This window comes from Vanacampus margaritifer, chromosome 12 (genome assembly GCF_051991255.1).
Source record: "Vanacampus margaritifer isolate UIUO_Vmar chromosome 12, RoL_Vmar_1.0, whole genome shotgun sequence".
Lineage (NCBI taxonomy): Eukaryota > Metazoa > Chordata > Actinopteri > Syngnathiformes > Syngnathidae > Vanacampus > Vanacampus margaritifer.
Window position 1 is genome coordinate 3,379,958 of NC_135443.1, and position 14,148 is coordinate 3,394,105.

General features: G+C 37.0%; 1 protein-coding gene across 3 annotated transcripts in view; it reads right to left on the minus strand.

Moving 5' to 3' along the window:
- Nucleotides 1–14,148, minus strand: part of grid1a (glutamate receptor, ionotropic, delta 1a) — a 324,300-nt gene that overhangs the window by 10,758 nt on the left and 299,394 nt on the right. For all 3 annotated transcript variants that reach the window (XM_077582365.1, XM_077582363.1, XM_077582364.1), the window contains 4 exons: nucleotides 12,043–12,240; nucleotides 10,346–10,676; nucleotides 5,671–5,809; nucleotides 242–437 (listed from right to left, as the gene is read on the minus strand). In XM_077582365.1, coding sequence (XP_077438491.1) covers nucleotides 242–437; nucleotides 5,671–5,809; nucleotides 10,346–10,676; nucleotides 12,043–12,240 — 864 coding nt within the window. The remainder of the gene's footprint in view (nucleotides 1–241; nucleotides 438–5,670; nucleotides 5,810–10,345; nucleotides 10,677–12,042; nucleotides 12,241–14,148) is intronic.

Sequence of the window (14,148 nt, forward strand, 5' to 3'; positions counted from 1 at the left end):
ATATTTGTTAAATTATGGATTCCACCTTCTTCGGCTTACATGTGCCTGTGGCTGTTACGTTGGACAGATAGGAGAGGACTCGTAAAATATTTATTCACTACCTCAGTGATTGAAATTCTCAGATTTCAAACCAAAATAAGCATCCAGTTGCCTGAATATTAGCAGGCTTAGTTGTGTGACAAAAGCTTCAGTTGAATTTGACGGCTTCACTGAAGCCAAGGTCTTTTTAAGCATCGCTCACCTTTTTGATGCCTTCTCCCGGTCCCGAAACGGAGTGCTCGAAACCGTTGTTTTTGTTGATGGTCTTCCACAGGTCGGCGAAGGTGCTGTCCTGCTCCAAGGGGTTGGTGCCTTTGGCTTGAAAGTAATCGTACACAGCCGAGTCCCTTACCGTCCCGTACGCCAGGTCCGCCTGCTTGGACAGGTCCTGGAAAGACCTGGAAAGCAGTGTCAGTGCCACAATCAGTCATTTGCTTCCTTGCCATTGAATTATAATGTCAGATTCAGTCAACCTAGAACATATAATAAACAATAGCCAAAAAAGGAAGAAAAGAGACTTTGTTTTTTTTTTTTTACTCGTGAGGAGAACGGACTGTGATGTGCTCAGTTACAATCTCCTACTCGTTCTGAGGCACACTCTCCCGAGCCATCTTTTTTTTTTTTCTACAGGGTGTTCCAACAACAAAATGTCTCAGTCCTAATCTTGTGATAAGGGAACCGTTTCTGTTCTGTAGCTGTAACTATATGTGTAAATATGGGATAACTTATGTACATTTTTTCTAACATATAATAGAACAAGTTACCTAAGAGACTCGCATTTGAAGTCCTTTTGGTAGTGAAGGCAAGCTCTGAGGAGGAGTTTTGACGGTTTCAGCACCCCCATGCAAGAAAAATAAGTCCAGGCCCCGAACATCACTTCCACTATAAACGCTGGCTCATCCGGACAACAACAATCCCGATCAGCATGTTAAACTAGCACTCCCGAGTCCTTGTGTGCATTCAAGTAAATCTCGAACGGCAAGCTCTTGATCAAGCAAATGAGCTGCACCTGTAGCTTCCCTGCCTTATCCCAAATGCCTCCCCCGCCCCCGTGCACGCAGCGCGCCCACGGCGACCGCAAACGCTCACGCTAACGACGTCGAGAAATCCAGGGGTTGGGATTTTGAACGATTGCGGCATTAATCCCTCCGATTGGCCATTAACTGCTCATAAGAGCATGCGCTAATGTACTTTTTATGAACAATACTGCATATCTGAAAATGACTCTCTCATGACGCCATTATGCAGATGTGGGTCTAAGAAGAAGAAAATGGGACTTCTTTTGGAGGAAGGAAAACTCCCCAGGACTATTATTTAGGTACAGCTGCACAATCTAGTTAGATAGGTTATAAAAAAAATAACAAGAATATTTTTATGGTTCAGTTGTTCAAAGCTACTGTTTTGTTTCTATTACCTGTATACAATATTGCTGCTGAAATGATGCAAACTTAAAACATAAAGGTTACTTCATTAAATGAAATCTATTCCTTTTTTTAATTTTACTTTTAGCCTACTTTTGAAGAGACATCTGTAGTACTGTACTTTATACTCCTTACTTTGTCAAAATATGCTTGTTACTTTTTCCAACCTCGATGAAACCTAAAACAAAAAAAACAAAACAAAAAACACTCTAGGAACCTTAGCTATTACTTTGCCCATTTCTACCACTAGTGTCCCATTAGCTAGCTAGCTATGCCTCCACCCCACAAAGCCACAATTTCCAGAAGAGCTTGGCGTTATTTCAGTTCCCAAGCGAGGTGGGTGACATCACAGATGAACCCATTGCCCGATAACAAAAAACGAGCACCAGAAGACTTAGCTAGCGAGCTAGTCAACCAAACGAGCGCCAGAATACCGTTAGCTAGCGAGCTAGCCGGTGGGGGATATTCCAGCCAGGCTTTCAACAGACATTTATTTATTTATTTGTTGGGGTTTAATCGTGTACAGATGCGTAGGCTAAGAAAGGTGTTAGACATTTTTTTTTTTAGCGGGGTGATGTTCACACATTCAGTAGCCACAGTGTTTGGGAGTGGAGATTTTTCATGATTTTGAAATCTCATTTTATATAGGCCTACTTGTCTTTTTTTAATTCAATCAAATATGACAAGGTTGTGAACAACTTTCTTCTCTGTGGTCTGTCAAATTTAGAAGGTGATTATTTTTATGTTACATGGACTTGAAGGGTGTTTTAAAATGCTGAGTTTGGATCACTTACAAAACTGCCTTCACATTTGCTTGACTTCTTACTGTGAGATTGTGCAAGTTTGTCTAATGTTATGGCCAGCCCGTGTAATTGCTGTAATTTACACAGCAGAATTCCGTAATATCCATGTAATTATTTTACCTTCCGTTTGATGTCTGTTAAATGGTTGCGTCCCCAGTGGGAAGGAGGCTGTTGATACAGTTAACACAATGTGTTTTATCTGTTTTGCTCCAGCTATAAGCAACATATTAGAGTGGCACCACACTGGTTTTACAACCACGATTGTCTCGTAAAAAAACAACAACAACAAAAAAAAAAAGGAAATCGAAAAGCTTATCTCAGATGATGACGTCGGGCTAATTCAGCCGTTTAATTAGAAGCCTCCCGAGCGCGCCTCGGAATAAACTTGAGGCAGAAGCAAGTGATTCGCTTGTTTATCATCTGCGACCTATTTTGTCAGGTTGCATTTCAGATTTTTGCTGCAGTGAAAAAAAATATCCATGTGACCTTTTTTTTTTTTTTTACCATGTTTTAACTGTTGTGAGCTGAGCCGTGGTAAACAACTATGCATTTAAAATGAAACAACTCTGTGAGTAATTGGAGCCGCAAGGTAAGGTGAGAAGAAGAAAAAAAGAGAGGCCAAAGACCGTCTTTGCAAAGATAAATGCAACTATAAAAGCCAAAAGAGAGATGGATTTTTGTCCCCTTCTCAAAACAGCCTCTGGTCATTAAACATAATGTACCTAGCATAAAAAAAAGGTAAATACTGTAGATAATTTTTTGGGGCCTGTTGGTTAATTAAGTTATGAAAACACTTGAACATGAACACTCCGATGTGAAGACCAAATATGCTAGTAAGGGCACAACCGATGTGGATTGTTTTGAGGCCGATTCACATTTTTTCCAGAATAAAATTCAGATAGGCGATTCATCGGCTGATTAATTGAAAAAATATTTAACTAATTTGATCCCAAAAATGTATAAATATGTTCTATTTTAAATACTACCATGGTCTCAATTTATCTCGATTTATGCATTTTTTTATGCTAGAGCACACAGAAGGCTTTGATGCAGCCTCTGAACTGAAGAAAACGCTTGAAGCAATGGTAGTTGTTACAAAAACGGCCTGCAGGTGGCAGCAGAGTATAAGAGATCAACCAGGGCCATGTTGCAACAAGCTTTTTTACCCACTGTTTTAAACTGATTTGTGAATAATGATGAAATCTAATAAAATAAAATAAAATAAAATAAAATAAAATAAAATAAAATAAAATAAAGTAAAATAAAATAAAATAAATAACAGGCCAACCAATTAATTAGTCAATACAAATAGTGTGCTTAAGAAACTTCAATTAAAAGGGATGCATAATGGAAAATGCAACTTTTTAATGGCTTCTATACAAATATGTGTGTCTGAAGTGTCTGACCAACCATCATGTGCAAAAATGGACAAACTATTTCTGAAAATGCGTCTGTGAACCCCACTGCCATGTAACAAGCGGGGCTCATTGACATAATACTCGGCCATGACGTGATCAACAAGTCTGGGCGAAGGTCCAAAAGGGTGTGTAACGTGTCCTATAATTCTTTATCCTTGGGGTATTTTGACAAAAGAAATTCACCTGATATCTTGGAACTCTTTTAAATTGTGAAAAACACACACAATATGTCTCTTCAAAATCAAAATATGACTTTAGAGATTATATGACTTGCTAAATTATAGACTTTATGAACAAATATGCCCATAAGTATATATTTTGTGTATTTTTTTGGCACTAACTTCCCTCCCGTGTGCTTTTTGGCAGTTTGAGGGAGATAAGAAATTGACTACTTGTAGAATCATAAAGGAGCTTTACTGTTTTTCAATTGAACTATATGGAGGTCACAAACTGCACCTTGTTAAGTCCGCCTGGTAAAATATGATGCTTTTTATGTCCGCTGTCACTTTTTCCCCTCGTTTGGACTTTAAAAGTAGGACATGTTTGAGCGATGGGCATCATTTGTGGAGCAGAAAAGAGAGAATATTTGGGAGGTTATCGATTGCTTCTGCGAGCTATGAGGTGTGTTTACTAAATAGAAATAGAAAGAAGCTCTCACTTCATTAGACTTCCTTTCGGGGAAAGTATCAAATGGGGTGTTTTAAGCACACTTGTGCAATGCTGCCAAATCTTAAGGTTTGAATTTGTAACTTCAATTTGTAGCAATGGTAAAAATCAGCTAACTAATGCTAGCAAAAAACAAACAAAAAAAAACTAATAATAAACTATAGTTAAACTATTTATATTTACTATTTAGCTTTTTATTTTATTTTTATTTTTTTTATTTTGTAAATATTATGTATATATTATTATTATTATTAATATTATATGTATATTTTGTATTTTAATTTATTTTTTAAATAATAATACACTATAGTTAGACTATTTATATTTACTATTTAGCTTTTTATTTTATTTTTATTTTTTTTATTTTGTAAATATTATGTATATATTATTATTATTATTAATATTATATGTATATTTTGTATTTTAATTTATTTTTTAAATAATAATACACTATAGTTAGACTATTTATATTTACTATTTATATTTTTATTATTATTATATTATTTTAAAAATATATTTTTATTTTTTACATGTGTATATATTAATATTATTATTATAATAATAGATGTATTATGTATATTTTGTATTTTATTTAAAAATAAACTAAACTATTATTACTATTTATATTTTATTAGTATTGTTATTTATTTATTTATTTTTAATATTAATATATTTATATATTTACTATTTATGGGTTAACTATAGTTAAACTAGTAATAAACTAATGCTAACTAATGCTGCTAGCTAATTCATTCATATGCCGAATAATTCGATTTGTGTGTTTTATCTTTTACAAAACGCCAGCCACTATCAAATTCAATTTATTCCAAATCTTTAGGGTTGAGGCTGTCACAGTGATTTTTCCCCCCAGCCCATCAGCCTTCCTCTTCTCGCAGCTCTTGAATCCTCTCCCAAACAAATAACATGTAATCCCTTCTCGGGATTGTTTTATGTTTACAAAGATTACGGCGTGTTCTCCGCAAATAATCCCACACCGGCTACATGATTTATAAAGCAGTTACTTCTGAGAGCGGCGGGGAGAACATTTTGACAGGACTGTGTTTTTTTTGTTTTGTTTTATTGTTATTCTCAATGCGCTCCGACAATCCTGATTTGCAGCAAGTTGGCGGCAAAAGTGTAAATATGGCACGTGCACACAAATGTCTCTACACGGAATATCGTATTTTTTTTTGTAATTGATACTCGTTCATTTAGCAATATGTAGTGTCTTACTGTGATGTTTTTCTAATATCTTGGTTGACTTAATTTCGATATCTCAAAACACAAACCCACAAAAAGAGAGATATCAAGATGAGGTCTTACCGTACTGCGTTGTCCATGCGGGACACGGTGAGGTACGCGGCCAGGTTGGCCGTGTAGGACGAGCACACGATGAGGGTGAAGAGCCACCAGCTGCCCATCACGATGCGCAGGGCCACCGAACCCAAGATGGAGTCGTTGCCTGTCGGCGGACACACGTATATGTATTATTATTATTATTATTATTATTATTATTGAGAAGGGGTACTTTTTTCTTAATTTTTTTTTTTAATGAGGTTGACAATCCAAAATCCTAAACTTGTTTAATATCAGGGTTAGAATAAATTTGTATCTTTCATAATTTTTCCTTTTATCGGTTTGATTTTTGCTTATCAAAATTCAGTTACCGTAATTTTTATTTGTTTTTACACCGGGGTTGTCATTAGCTTTTGTTTTATTATTTATTTATTTACTATTATAATTTTTTTTTAATCAATTTGACCATCAGTTTTATTTATAATATATATATATATATATATATATATATATAATATTATTTATACTATAATATTATTATTAATATAATAATATATTTTCTACATATATATTTTTTTAAATTAAGAATTAGTATGAGATGATGAGTTATTTTTTAATACAGGAAGTTTTATGCAATAAAAACTCATTAGAAAAAAAGATCATTAAAAAAAAATTGATTTAAGATAAAAAAAAAAAAAAGCAGATGAACAACCATGGTGCTACTACTCTCATAAAAAAAATTAAAAAAAAGATTTATAGATAAGTTTTTTGTAGCTTCTGTTTTAAGGGTGCCTTGAACAAAATGTTATTTCCATTTATTTCAATGGTAAAATGCTCAAGGAACGAGTTCAACTTGTATCTCAAGGCACCACTGTGTTCGAACCTGCAACTCAAAGTTTGCGCCAAAGTTTTCATTAATAGTCATCTTTATTCATCCAACTTTCTTGCTTTCATGTTCTTTGAGCTTCTTGAGGAAGACCGCTTCATCACATTTGTTTTGCACATTTCATTTCTGCCTCCGCCTCGCACCCGGTATGAAATCAAAAAGAGCTTATGAAGTGTACGAGCGAAATGTCAGGATAAATTTGAGTTTTTGAAAGCATGAAAAAAAATGGAGTTGTAGAAATGTCAGGAGGAAGCCGGCGCCAGTGCAAAATGATGTGATGAGAGCGTATTTGGCTGGAGTGTGTCACCGTCGACGCAGCTGCGGCCTCGGGACCGAAGTGAACGCCTTGTCAGACGCGCGGCGCTCCGGCATCCGTCACTTTTATTATACGCGGCTTTGAGTGATCTTCAAAGGTCATCGAATGTGAAATGTGCATCGTGAAAGTCAAGTGGGTCTAGAGCGGCGCTCCGTCTTCTTCGTCCAAATAAACTTCTTATAAAACTTTGTCATCATGCGCAAAAACCTATTTGCCTGTTTCCACTTGCTGCTCGCCGGCTGCCATGATTTCCAAGCGCTCTCTTAAAGGGGAAATATTATTTTACGATTGGCATTTTATTGCTTTTATACAAATCTTTGGTATGGCTGCCCGTGCATCAAGTGTGAAATTAATAGTGTTTGGTGAAGTGCCTATGCGTCACACGCGCCAAGTGTCGTGTATAAATAAAATGCTGCCTCCAAAAGTGAAGCGTTGAGAGTATCTGTCACAGTTTATGCTCGACTATGGAAAAAATAATAATCACAATTATTTGGGCAATAATTGAAATCACGATTATTTATTCTTTGTTACTAAACAAGAAAATGTTTAAAAATGCGTTCCTTTGGACCAAACAGAACTTATAATCATACATATTCATAATAATATATATTTATTTATTTATGTCGGCAAAAACTTGAAGTTGGAGTGCAGCAGGACGATCACTTATTTTTTTGGGACAAAACAAGAAAATGTTTAAACGTAAAAAACAAATTAAACATTAATTTAAGACACATCAAATTATTTGAAACACTATAATTACGCAAGTTCCTTTTGAATTAAACAAAATTGATTAAATTAGTTATTTAAAAAATGTACAAAGGTGCAAATGTATAAATTTAAACAACTAAAAAAAATATTATTAATAATGTTTTTTTTATTATTATAATGATGTTGTAATTGTGGAGTGTAATAATTGAATAATTTCGATTAATTGCACAGCCCTAACTCTCAGTGGGCTGGATTGAATACCAACATGGGCCCTAAGTGGCCCACAGGCCATACTTTGCCCACCCCTGGTGTAAAATATGCTCAAATTCTTGGTCTCCGGGGTATTTTGACAGAAACATGTTATTCCGCCACCTTGGATCTGATGTCAACTGTGAAAAAACCTCCTTGTCTGTCTCGAAAACGCAAGAGAAGGATTTGCACAGACGTCTTTTACAAAACCTGCGCCGAACGCTGACGTATCATTACGAAATGACGGTTGACGCCGCAGCCGAGTTCACGCTCGCCAACAAAGCCACAATGCATCAGCGCTCAGATCCATATCAAAGAGCCCCGCGTCTTCCTGGGAAACAAACCGTCTGCTTGACGAAAACCAAAACTGGCAGCACTGGGAGTCAAAAGAACAAATAAATAAATACAAATGTGAAATTGCCGTTGTTTTGGGCCTGGCTCGTGGGCGACATGCCAGTCGATGATGGATGCTGCTCAGTTGCCGGAATCGGCGTTTGTCCAAATGGGACGTGCTGGCCGGATGTGGACGGGCCGGCGTCCTTGACGAGGACACCTTTGGAAAAATGCAAGGCTGTGCACTTGTTTCAATGACGGATGGCCGAGCTCTTAAATGCATGTATTCTAATTGATTTGCTCATTACTCACCTTTTCTGCTCTGTTTAATCACATAAAGTGTTTCGCACTCGCTTCCAGCTAAGATGTCAAACGTTTTTGCTTCAAAATCGTCTTGATGATGCATCGGCTCACAAGAAGGATAACGGTGGCTATCATTGCAAACTGGCCATGTTGGCTCACATTTTAGTGGTCTAGAAGAGTGGTTCTCAACCTTTTTTCCATTTATGTACCCCCTGTGAAATATTTTTACAGCTAAGTACCCCCAACCAACACAAAGCATTTTTAGGTTGAAAAACCCACAACTCCTCCACAAAAAAAAATTATTAGAGTGCCGTGCCATCAATGTCTGATTTATTCAACTTTAGAACCTTTCAAACTCCATTTGTATTGGTCTTTCCTGAGCTATTTTGAAATAAAAACATACATAAAAAAAAAAACAATTATAAAATGAATGGACGGCTTATGATTTGTGTAAATAAAAATAATAAAGTAAAGTGTCCTCTCATAGGGATCATAGTAAATATCTTATCTGAAAAACAAATAATTAACTTAATTATTAATAAATATTTGCCCACAAAAACATTCAACATAAAGTGTCTTCTTTTGGATCATAGTACAGATCTGTTATCGAAAAGAAATAATTAACGTAATTGTTTTTAAGTGGCATGTGACAAGTTGGGTCGAACCATCCTAGTATGGGGGAGAATCCGAGTTTTTAAAATAATGAAATTCATTAGTCTACTGAACATAAAATTAGTTTGAAATATTTCATTAATTCAACAATTATTTTTAAAAGATTTTTGCATGGATTTATTTCTTCTTCTTTTTTTTTTTTAAATCTTACGTAACCCCAGGGGTACGCGTACCCCCATTTGAAAACCACTGGTCTATAATATACACGGACCAGCCAGGACAGCATTTATGTACCCCTAAATCAGTTTGTTCTTCATTCAAAAGCGTTTATGAAAATCTTAAAACCATTTCAAGAGTATTAGCCTTCCTCCCTATCTGTAATTAAAGCCTCGGTATGTGATAATTTGACTTTAGAGGGCCAGCTTTTAATTAGTGTTAATGCAACGTTGGCGTGCAATCAGAATAATGTTCTGGATCTGCTACCAGGACACCAACATCTTTATTGCATGTTTTCTTTTTTCTTTTTCTCCAATTCTTCTGCTTGAGGAGCGTTCCAACCTTCCCAATATATAAAGCCACAGTAGGTGATAATTTCACTTTTGAAAATTCTGTCGATGAATCGACTTGTATTAAGGACAATAGTATTGCTATCTTAGCTTCTTTAATGCATATTTTGCAAGTCATTACATTTTTTTTTTTTTTTAAACTTTAACACATTTGTAGTGTTTCAGCATAATTGACGTTGCATTATTAAAGCTACAATACGTGAAAATGTGGACTTTAAATGAATATCTTCAGATTTGTTTTTGTATCTATAATGTTGCCTTTATTGCTGTCATTAATATTTACACTAATTTTGCCACAAATATTTTTAGAATGGATTAATCGACTAATCGGATTCATTTGAATTTTGCATTAAAGTGTATTACAAAAGCATTTTCCCCTAATTACTTTATTCGGATTGTTTTTATTTATTAACTCATTTGCTTCCAAACATGTGTAAATATGTTGTTGTTTTTATGCTCGAGCATACAAAAGGCTTTGATGCAGCCTCTGAACTGCAGAGAACAGTTGAAGCAATGGTAGTTATTACAAAAACGGCCAGCAGGTGGCAGCAGAGTATAAGAGATCAACCAGAGCCATGTTGCAACAAAGCTCATTTACCCAAAGTTCTAAACAGATTTGTGAATAATGATGAAACTTATTTATATTCTAATGCTAATTGCTGCAAAACAGAAACAGAAATAAAAAAAAAATAAAAATCCTGATGAAAGACAAGACGCCCGTTGACGTACCTTGTTGGACAAAAGCCCCGTAGACGATCCAGATGGCGCTCTGCAGCGAGGTGGAGGGCGAGGGCTGCGGGTGGCCGTCCGCACTGTTGTGGCAACGGGCGGCCTGGATGCGCCTGAGCAGAAAGATCATGACGCCCACCACCGGGATGGCGGCGGCGATGCAGGCCCACACGGCAAGGTCGAACGGCGCCAGCAGGGAGAAGATGTTGATCTTTTCTTCCGACTTGCGCATCAGGATGCCCACCGAGTAGTCCAGGTAGCGCTTGCTGAAGTCCACCACGCGCTCGCGCTCGGGGGTGATGGTGATGGCCGACACGGCGAGGTCCGCCCTCTGATCAACAACATTCACAAGGTTACTACTACTCTGCTACCAACACCAATGCTAACACTGCTAATGCTAATGCTCTACAACTACTACTATTACAGTACCAATCCAAATTATTTTTATTAGGTGTGTCAAAATGAGTGCATTAATTTTGAGTTAATTTGAAATTCCTTTAACGCACAATTAATGACCGCCCTTTACTTGGAAAGACTGTACTAGGGTTCCAGTCACAACGCAGAAGACACATCCACGTCATAATTTAGCAGTAATGAATTTAATAATAAATTACTTCATGTTAAAGATTAGATTAGAAAATGCTGTCGCCAATGTCTTACAAATGCAATTATGCCATCTCGTGGCAGAAAAATGACCTCAACACCAATTAATATACACTCGTTTTTGGACAGTAAATCTTTTTAATTGTATTTTTATGAATTATTATAAAATTACTGTATCGATGACTAAAAGATGCCGCCATATTTCTATTAGTTTAACATTTTTTTTCCCACTTTTATGTTAACAAGAGTATGAAAAAAAAGAAGTATTTTTTGTAATTTTTTTTGTACATTTAGAACGGGTATAAAATTTGTGATTAATTGTGAGTTAACTATTGAAGTCATGCGATTAATTCCGCTTAAAAAATGTAATCGCATGATACCCCTAATTTTTATACTGTATATTAATATTGTATATAATCATAATACTTATAATTACTATACTACCACCACTAAAATAATAATTATATCATTAATAATAATAATAATAATAATAATAATAATAATAATAATAAGAGCCAAAAACAAATGGAGATATTTACAAATATATGTCCGTTAAAGCGACGGGGCTCGTGCATGTGAAATATGATTCATGTCTAATTCATAATGTCTGGACCTTCCCTTCATGGGAAAGGATTTTTGTATTCCGCCAGCCTCTTCCGACTCGCGAGTCTGCAGTGATCAAGTGAATGAAAGGCAGCCGGTGGTCTTAATTAAGTCAGGACTGTTATGAAGTCGAAATGTTCCATGCAGCCTGCTTGGACGCAAAATAAAAGATTGAACACACGAGAAAAAAATCACCCCGCGGCTTGTTTTGCATCAGTGGGACGGGAAAATAACCTGTAACTCCATTAAGGATCGAGCTAAATGAATATTACGATTCATAGTCATGTTCTCCAACTTTTGTCCTTCTACTTCCCGTTACGACTGATTTGCAGATAAAAGAGTGACGCATTCCTGTTTTCTGCTTCCATTACGGCAAACTCTATAATTGGTCTCTCCATTTGAAAAACAAGAAAGTGTGTCCTCTCTGGCAGAGAAATGATGTGGATCTAAATTTGGACACTGTTTGCCCGGGACGCAAAAACCGCGCTGACCTTGCCAATGAGTTCTCCGATCATTCCGTTCCAGGAGCCATTCGGGAGCACCGAGCCGTACTTGGCATCTCCAACTTGGTAGATGTCGTACTTAAAGCCCAGGATCTTGGCCAGCGCGTCCAGGACGTCGATGGAGAAGCCTTTGTATCTCTTGGGCTGGCCCAGGATGTTCTCGGCCACCATCACGAAAGGCTCTTCCTGTTCACATGAGTTTTCACATCGTCAGCATGAGAAATCAAGCTCAACAACGCCCCCTGGAAAGATTTTGCACATCACGCCAGTTTGACGCTACCAATCAACACACAATTTGGCGGACCCACAAAAAAAACTCTCAAGAACTTGACATTGAAAAGGAAGTCAGCTACTTTGGTCTGAAGCAGCCATTTAAGGTTCATTTATATTGCACATTTTAACGCAATTTAATTTAACGCAAGCAAAGACACAACACCTAAAAACAACTAGACAAAGTGCAATTTCTGCAGAAATTGCGTGGGAATTGTGTTTTATTGGTCAGTCCACACGCATGGGTCTTATTTTTTTCACATTATTGACAAATCTAAGGTGTTACAAAACTCTTGCTCTCTATGATATTGTAATATTAACAGTTGAACAAACATGCTGTTTTGGGGGTCCTTTGAAAAATGAAATTCTTTTTTTTTTTAACTGACAACCTGCTTTTTTTTTTTTTTACTTGACACTGGAGCACGTTTACAAATTTCTTTGTAAATTTAAAGTGCAAAACAACTACAATATTATTATTATTATGACTATTTTGGAGGTACAAGGTTTTGGCTCAACACCAACAATAATTATTTTATCGCATATTAAATCACAATTGCAATATTGAGGGTGAAAAAAATATATCACAGTTTGATTATTTTTGCATCAACTTCTTTAGCTTCTGTCCATGTCTTTGTCCCCTTAACTCTTTGACTGCCAAAAACGTTAAATAACGTTTAGTAAAATCCTATGGAGGAGTGCCAAAGACGTTAAAAGACGTTTGTTTCAAAACAGAGGTGAAACTAACCATTTTCTATTGTTGATTACTGAAAAACGGAATAAGGTAGAAACAAACTTTTTTTTCTGATGAAAGATGAGGGTCCAATCTTTCATTTGGTAGTATGTGTGTTTCCATAGTCCAAACACAACATTTTCTGTGGACCTTGAAAGATCAGTCAAAATGTCTTAAATCAGCTGGCACTGGCGACAACCCGTTTCTGAAAACGTCTGGCAGTGAAAGAGTTAAAAAAAAAGTGCTCACTACTATCCATTTGCATTTACCTGAGAGGCCTGACAGTCAATTACACTTTACAAATGTAGGCAAACCCTATTGAGTAGGAACACGCACACACACACACTAAAAAGTTCATTAGTGCGGCTTTAATCATTCATGGCGATGCACAGCAAACTGGCCAGCGAAGACGAGGACACGTTGAGTCATCAGAAGAAATTTGAAGAGCCTCTAAGGCAGCCCGAGTTGATAAAAAAGTCTCGTCTGCTACTGTTGACCTGTAATTCGCTGCCATGGCAACGGCAGCGGTTCATCAATGTGGAAATGGACCTTTAAAAAAAAAATAGCCACTGCCTTTTGTCCGCATTTATGAAGTGTCAGAGAGGAAAGGTGGACTAAAAGAGAGAGGCGGGAGGAGACGGCAGAAGCGGGGGGAGCGAAAGTGAGTTCGCCGGGCCTATGGCGTGATCAAGTCGACAGTGCTGAGCTGAACTTATGTGAAGAAATACACTGCAAGGTAAACCATGCATGAAGAAGAAGAGGAAGCACAGCGAACGGGAGGAGGGGTCCGAGTCGGAGGGAGGAAAGTTGGCGGAGGGCAAACTGACTTTGAAGGCTTTGGAGTTTGTGCGGGAAAGATCTTTAAAAGCCGTCTCGGGCAAAAAAAAAGTGGCCGAGCTTTGTCACGTCGTCAACACGCTCCTGGCAGGTTTGCCCTTTGTTTGTTCGCTATTCCCCTGCCGTGAAGCCTTCCTGCGCCCGCTAGGACACGGGGTCCGTTCTCGTGACCTTGTTCAACTCAGGTAAGAACCCGGTGACTCGGAAGAAAGTCAAACTTAACAAACTCTGCCCATTTGCGGTCTTTTGGTACTCGA